The sequence below is a fragment of the Lipotes vexillifer genome, unplaced genomic scaffold (genome assembly GCF_000442215.2).
Source record: "Lipotes vexillifer unplaced genomic scaffold, Lipotes_vexillifer_v1.1 scaffold612, whole genome shotgun sequence".
Lineage (NCBI taxonomy): Eukaryota > Metazoa > Chordata > Mammalia > Artiodactyla > Lipotidae > Lipotes > Lipotes vexillifer.
The window spans coordinates 677,248-685,406 of record NW_006784340.1 but is presented as its reverse complement, the minus strand read 5'-3'; the positions used below and the strand labels follow the sequence as shown (position 1 = coordinate 685,406).

General features: G+C 34.2%; 1 protein-coding gene across 5 annotated transcripts in view; it reads right to left on the bottom strand.

The window, feature by feature from the left end:
- Positions 1-7,060: 7,060 nt before the first annotated feature.
- Positions 7,061-8,159, bottom strand: part of SLC4A7 (solute carrier family 4 member 7) — an 88,773-nt gene continuing 87,674 nt past the window's right edge. For all 5 annotated transcript variants that reach the window (XM_007456716.1, XM_007456717.1, XM_007456718.1 and 2 more), the window contains one exon: positions 7,061-7,142. In XM_007456716.1, coding sequence (XP_007456778.1) covers positions 7,061-7,142 — 82 coding nt within the window. The remainder of the gene's footprint in view (positions 7,143-8,159) is intronic.

Genomic DNA, 8,159 nt, shown 5'->3' with positions numbered 1-8,159 from the left:
AGCTTCTTTTTATTGAAAAAATTTTATTAAAGCTTTTTTAAAAAAATACTCAACTTTACATTGTAAAGCTTCAAAAAATGAAAAATATTGAGCGCTTATTTTGTGCCAGGGACTGTTCCAAACTCTTTCCTCGTTATTTCACCTACTCTTCACATCATCTGCTTATTTATTTATTTATTTATTTAATTTTTGGCTGCGTTGGGTCTTCGTTGCTGTATCCGGGCTTTCTCTAGTTGCAGCGAGCGGGGGCTACTCTTCGTTGCAGTGCACGGGCTTCTCATTGTGGTGGCTTCTCTTGTTGCAGAGCACGGGCTCTGGGCGTGAGGGCTTCAGTAGCTGAGGCACACAGACTCAGTCGTTGTGGCTCGCGGGCTTAGTTGCTCTGCAGCAGGTGGGATCTTCCTGGACCAGGGCTTAAACCCGTGTCCCCTGCATTGGCTGGCAGTCTTATCCACTGCGCCACCAAGGAAGCCTCATCTGGTTATTTTTCATCCTAGTTTACAGTTGTAACATGGAGGCCCAACAGGGCAGAACTGGTAAGTGATGGAGGCAGGGGAGAACCTAGAATTTCAATCCAGAGCCCAGCCTTAACCACCATGCTGTCTGTCCCCTGGACAATTTAATCTTGGACCTACTCAATCCCATCTTAATGTTGCTCCAAGTGCCCGCAGGAATGTCAATTAGTGTGGTGATTCAATCTCCCAAAACCTGATTTAAAATGAATACAGTGAATGCTTCCCTGATGTTTCTCTGCTTTGAATAATAATGAAAAGTAGGCCTAATGGAATAACAACACTTAGGTTTGAGTACTTGAAAATATATATTTAAAACGAAAACAGTAAGGTACCATTTTGGAAATACAGAAAGGTGAGATGAAAGTCAAACTCAGGTGAATGGAGCAGAACTAATTATACTTCAGAGAACATAAAACCAGCAGAAATAATGTTACCAATCAAAACACAAAAAGTTGAGAGGGGAAGGCAGACTGATGCTGAGTAGAAAAAGTATTCTCTACAGACATTTTAAATATTATGCAGGAGACAAAATTACTCCTCTGAACTTTTCTTCATCAGAATATTGAATGTGCTTCCCACCTTTCTTCTCCTCTCTTAAAATAAAATCTTGCTTTGTCACAGCTTACCCTTCCCCCTCCCCATATCCTCAAGTCCATTCTCTAGTAGGGCTGTGTCTTTATTCCTGTCTTACCCCTAGGTTCTTCATGGACATATATACACTACCAAACGTAAGGTAGAAATAGCTAGTGGGAAGCAGCCGCATAGCACAGGGAGGGAGATCAGCTCGGTGCTTTGTGACCGCCTGGAGGGGTGGGATAGGGAGGGTGGGAGGGAGGGAGACGCAAAAGGGAAGAGATATGGGAACATATGTATAACTGATTCACTTTGTTATAAAGCAGAAACTAACACACCATTATAAAGCAATTATACTCCAATAAAGATGTAAAAAACTAAAATAAAAATAAAATAAAATCTTAAACCAATGTTTTGGCCTTCCCTGAATGTAACTGAAAATTGCAGAGATGATTATGAGGCATGGGACACACTGGGCTCTCCAGGAGGGGAGCACCACACCCACCCAGGGCCCACACTACTCTGTGAGAAATATACACGACCCCAGAGGGGTCACGCCTGCATCAAGCTCATGGCTAATGTGGTAGGGTCCAAATCTGTAAGACCTAACATCCCCTTCTGGTATTTTTGAATACTCTTTTTACTATCCTAAGGTGAATCCACAGATAATGTAAATTACATACATCGGAAGTAAAAGAGTGTAACGTGTAACTATAAGGAACGAATAAAATTAACTTAAATAGGTATTAAAATAAATATTCAGAATCAACAAGAAGAAAAATATAATTCACCAAATTTCTAAAATACCCCTAGATCACTGGTCTAGGACAAAAAACAAACAAAAAGAGGGCTTTTTTTTTTTTTTTTGCAGTACGCAGGCCTCTCACGGTTGTGGCCTCTCCCGTTGTGGAGCATAGGCTCCAGACGCGCAGGCTCAGCGGCCATGGCTCATGGCCCCAGCCGCTTCGCGGCATGTGGGATCTTCCCGGACCGGGGCACAAACCCGTGTTCCATGCATCGGCAGGCAGACTCTCAACCACTGTGCCACCAGAGAAGCCCCAGACACACTCCTGAGTGGAGGCAGGAGAATGATCTTACAGAACACAGCACAAGGCAGAGCACAATTTGAAGAAAATGCAGAACTTAAATTGAGCTTTGCAAGAATAGCAGAGAAACGGAAAGGAAGGTTTTCCAAACAATCGGAATGTTTTCATTAAAAGCATAGAGGTAGTGAGATAAAGGTCACTGAATTGATACTGGAGAGATCAGATATACCTTAAGGAGCAAGATCAAACAAAAACTAGTGAGAAACTCCCTATTTCCCTTCTTCTCCCTGCCCCCAACCCCCACAAAAATCTCAAAGTTCTGTTGATGGGAATAATAAATTGACAAATTCATTGTGGGATATCAGAAACTTTACAGTGCAAAAAACACGGGAGGAAATTGTTACATACGTGCCTAATGGAAAACAAACCAAGGCCTGTCATTAGCTATTACTAAAAAAATTTCATAATGAAATTAGCCATTAAAAACAAAAAAGCCTTGAGTCTATGAAAGTCCAGTATTAACATGCTCATTACATATCGTGTAATGTGATGTGTGTTTATTACATATCCCATTACAAAATTCTATTCTAAACAGATGTGTTTTAAAATAGGGAAAATAATGGGTCAGCCTATCTTAAAGGGCTTTAATTTCAGTATTTCTTAACTATCAAAAACTCATTGTGAAACACACACTATTTTGTTTCGTCTTCTTTTCTCACTGTTTCCTCTGTTCTGTCTTCTGCTTAGGAAAATTAGGAGGCAGGAAATAAAAATCACTTATTTTTCTCCATCCCCTATCAAGTTCTCATGAGAAAGACATGCAGCTCTTCTAATATCAAAATAAAGACTATATTCAACAACTGATTCAGTAGACTTTTATTGATCTTTCAACTTCAATAACATCTCCAAAAATAGTTTTCTTCTAATATTATGAAACAGATTTAAAAAGCAGGATTATTCACATTATAGACTTGGTAGATACTTGTACTTCATATTGATGAAAAATATCGCTTCTACATTTTAAATGTTTACTTTGGATTTTATAAAAGAAAATATTATCATTGTATAATTATAAAAGTCATAAAAATTAGAACTGTACTGTTATTATTATACCAAGCTATCAAATACTGTATAAATGAACAATAAATTCAATTTCTATTTATATAAATGTAGTAAACATTGGAAGAGAACCCCCCTACAAAAAAAAAAACAACTCTTAATATGAAAGTAACAAAAGAAAAGCAACACAAGAATCATCAACGCACAAAATTCTGATTAAAAAAACAACTGTTAACAAGTACTCTAAGTCAACTGTAGAAGTCAATACATGCTAATTAAATTTTAAAAAATGATCTTTAGACAATTCCATTTCCAACTATGTTTTCCTATTATTGACACACATTACTTTTTGAAAAGTTAGAAAAGAACCAACTTTACATTAAAATTGCCAAATTTTGAAATATGAACACTATTTTAAATTTTGGATGTCCTTAAACTCTTTAAGTTTACTTTCTAAAAAAATAATTGTTGGACTAAACCAAAAGACAGTTCACATAGTTCTACTGCATATGATAACAATGATGTGATCTACATAAATAAATTTAAAACATTAAATTATTTAATTTAAACATTTTTGAATTACAATGTTATATTAACGGCTTACACATCCGAAATCTGAGCACTTTAAAACAGGATTCACATGTTACACTGTTGAGCACATTTACATAACTTATATACATGATACAATCCTTTAAAAACAGCAAGCTCTGGTGTCATACCTGTTTCGGAAACCATTTTCCTTTTTACAGAATTTTGAACCTGCTTTTGCAAAAGGTACAAGTTATAAAGCTATTATATATATACATAAACTTTAGGTATATGGAAGAAACATTTTTTTTAGATGGAGAAAATGAAAGTAATTTTGAGTGGTAAAGAAATCCGCTTTATAAATACATGCGTTAGCACATAAAAAATTCTGTCCTACACATTTTATATGCTTGGCAAATATGAACAATGATACGCCACAGCTTTTTTAAACAACTTGAGAGATTTATGATTGACAACATCATTCACACAAGCACACTCACATATACAACACCCATTAGAAAGATCGTGCCTCACTTCGTATATCTAATATCATTAGAGAATATATAGTATCATCCTTTTATCATAAGGAAGTTATTAGTTCATTGTCTTCTCAAAAGCGGCAATTTTAGAGTGAAATAGCATTCAAGTGAAAGTGAATTTCAGATGGTCAACATGAGGATGTATTACAGTCCTTGTAAACAGATGTCTATAAATAAATAAAATAGGTAGAGGAAAGAATATCCTGAGGTGGCCCTGCGGCCAGGGTACTCAGTAGTACTGAGCTCCATCCTGGAAACCAAGGCATCTGAAAAAGTGCAGGGCTGTTATATGAATTTATTTTATAAATGGAATATGCACAGGTTTAATTCTTTTTCACCTTGAGGTAAATCAGTACATAGCAATTACTACTGCTCATCTATACCTGTTTAAGGCAACATTTAAAAAGCAATATATGTAGTAAATTACATTTTTCACTGTCTTTCAAAGAATGCTATCCATGATTGTTATTTTTCAAAAATAGTGGAAAAGTATCATAACCACATAAACAAGCTATTAAACATGAGTTACCTTTGCTTTTCAATGAAGTAGTCAATCAGATCATTTTGTAAGTCAAGTAGTCAAAAGAAAGCAGAGACTATTAACAATTAGAAACATAGTAAAAACACTGAGTACAAAGCATTTTGCACGTCATGGTTTTTCTGGCACTGGACAACCAGTATTCATAAATAAAATCACATAAACACTATGATCCCAGGTAGATTTCAGTTCAAATTTTAAAATTACTTCCCGTAAAAAAGCACATTTGTTAACCCTGTGACATCCAGACACTAGGGAATGGTGTAAGGAAATCCTCTTGTTCAGGTTCATCAGGGGAGATACAAAATCATAGCAGCAAATACTGGGGTCTTTGGAAATGATTCTGCTGCTATGAATAAAAAGGAATCACTTCAATGGAAGCTCATAAACAGTAACAAGCACCGTGGGTAATACTCTCTCATCAAGTGCTGACAGCATCTCTCTTCTTTAGGCAGTACCAAATGGTGCCAGCTACATTTTCTAAAGAAAATAAGCTACATTTCCAACCTGCCATGTGAGGCAGAAGTTGAATCCATTATTTTAACTAGAATCGGATCACATGGTCTTAGGTGTGGAAATTTTATTAGTTAAGTAGTTTAGAATTGATTGCTAGAATTGCTAAAATATCAGCTTTTGGCATTGCTCATGATCTTCTATAAGATCAATTCTTCATACTTTTGTACTTTAATTAAAAATGATTAAAGGAAGTATCGGAATTTCATTAAAATTTTCATCCTAACATTCATGTTATTATTTTCGGTATTTCAGTGGCTTCTCAATACTCATTTCGTTTTTAGAAATCATCCTCTTGCCAAAACAGTTCCACAACCCCATTCATCCAGTCCTACAGGCTTAACAAGAACAACATTTATTTATTTCATATGGAGGTAAAAGTATATAAAAGATGACTAAAAAGATTTGCTAGAAGTTAAAAAGACAGCTTAGAAAAGCAAAATCTAATTAAAACATACAAACACAAACTAGGAAGAATGTCATCAATCTGAGCTATACATAATAGGTCTAAATTTCTTTTAAAATACAAATATGGCAGTGCTTTATATTAAAGATGTAAAATCTACCAACTGCTCTCAGATAATAAACCATAAATGCAAGTGAGCACCAACTATTTATATTAACAATTTACTCTATATTTGTTACCTTTTCAAATGTTTATATAATATTTAAGCATCATATCAATTAAAATAAATAAAATATTTTAAAATGAAATCTATTAAATATTACCTATACAACAGAAAGAACAACGTAAACAGAAAATGAAAGGTAATTCGTAATAAAGTAATACTGATCTTAAACCCACTTAAGAGAATTCTGACTCCTGATTATTTAATCATACTACTTATAATAGAAAAATAATCAAGAACTTGAACCTGATACAAACTAAACCACATTTTAAGTAAAGGACAGCAAAGGCAGAGAATAGAGTGGGTATCTGGGGCTCTAATAGAGTACTAGGATTCAGAAAAAAATTTCTACAAAGGCAACAAAATTTAACTATCGTAAATTGGTATTTTATAGCTTTTAAAATTCATAAACTGAGTGGTATGGGAGTTAAATTATAAAATCACCTGCAATTATACTTGTTTATTAGAATGGAGACCTAGATGCGGAGGTTTTAAAGTTTAAAATAAATTTCAAAAACATAAAGGTCAAAATTATAGTTCTTATCTAGAAAGTTTCCACTGTTCTACCTCTATAGCGAAAACGTTCCCATCACCTGTGAAACATGATGGACATGCATGTAATGCAACACACACACAGCAGCCAGGATACGGCCCCATCTGTGCCCCAGCACTAGCAGAGACACCCTGTTCTTCCCACAAAGCACTAGCAGAAAGGAAGTAATATGGGAATATTTCTAGCAACTCAATGAAAAAATTTAAATACGTATCACTTAAGGTTGGTATGGACTGCCACTGATGAACAAACAGATTTAAAGAAAAGTAGATTGAATGCATTTCCCCACATTTTTCTATTGCAGAACAGAAAAAAATTTTCCAACAGGAAAATAAATATTTGACTAGTAAGAATCATGTACCTCACTTCTAAGAGACCATTTCATTATATACAGTCTCCATGGTGCTTCTAACAAACTTCAGACACTACTTCAAAAAACCCCAGTCATGCATAAATGGCATGACATACAAAACTGTTATATATAGTGACATGAAATATTATATATACATACACATATATATGTATATATATATATATTATCTATAAATAATTCCTCTTGGTTCAATTCTATAATGAAGTTTCAGCATCCATGTATTTCTTTGTTGGTTCATCTTCAAAACTTATTTTCACACTTACAGGTTTTTCAGGGCTATTTAAAACAAAGAATGAGAATAAATAATTTTGAAATGGTTAAACATTACATTCAAACATGGCCAACAGTAAATATCCATAAGAGCCTTTTGAGACAACTATTAATACCATAAACATACAACTTGCTATTTCTATCTTACTGCTTTCTTTTCATATCAGTAAACTTAACTGGAAAGGCAAATATTAAAAAGTCTTAGTTTTTTAAAGATATTTTTGCCACTAAATTTCACATTTTTCTTACAACTGAAGAGGAGCTCCTTAAAATTGGTCAGTGTATGATGACTGTGCTTGACAAGTTTTACTTTATATGTGAACAGTTGTAGCATTTGACTTTTATTTTACTGACAAATTCATTAAAAATTAATCTTTGTCAATATAAATAAGCATCAAATAATTTCCTGCAAAATGTAACAAATCTTATCTCCCCAAATTTGGTTCATAAATACAAGATCAAAATACAATTCTACATTTTCAAGTTAATATCAAATACAAGGATTCCATGTATATGGATTTAACTGATTAACTGATTTAATTGTAACATGAATATCTGGGCTTTGAAAATTTTGCAAAAGATAGAAACACGCTATGGTTTGCTGCCTTCTCCAGACAAAACTGAAGGAAGATAATCCAAACATTTTTCTGTTCAACAATGTAACAAAACATTCCCTTTCTTCCCATGTGATTTTGAATTGAGCGGCAACCTGAATGAAAGGCAGAAGTATAAAAGACAAAATACTACTACTGTAAGGTCTTTCTATTTATCCTAACTATACTAACATTCTGGGCCAGGGGTGCTGACAAGGTGTGAAAAGTTACTAAAGAGTAAAAAGAGTATCTAGTGAAATTCTGGCTGCATGAAATAATCCAAAACGACAAAAAGTTTAACTTAAGAACTTTTGAGATCAAAGATAGAAGTGAAGGAAACAGTCTAGATTAGAGAATTAAAAATCAAGAAATGATGAGAGAAAAGCCAAAAGAGTTGATAACTGAGATTCAGTAGGAGCAAGGTTCTAAA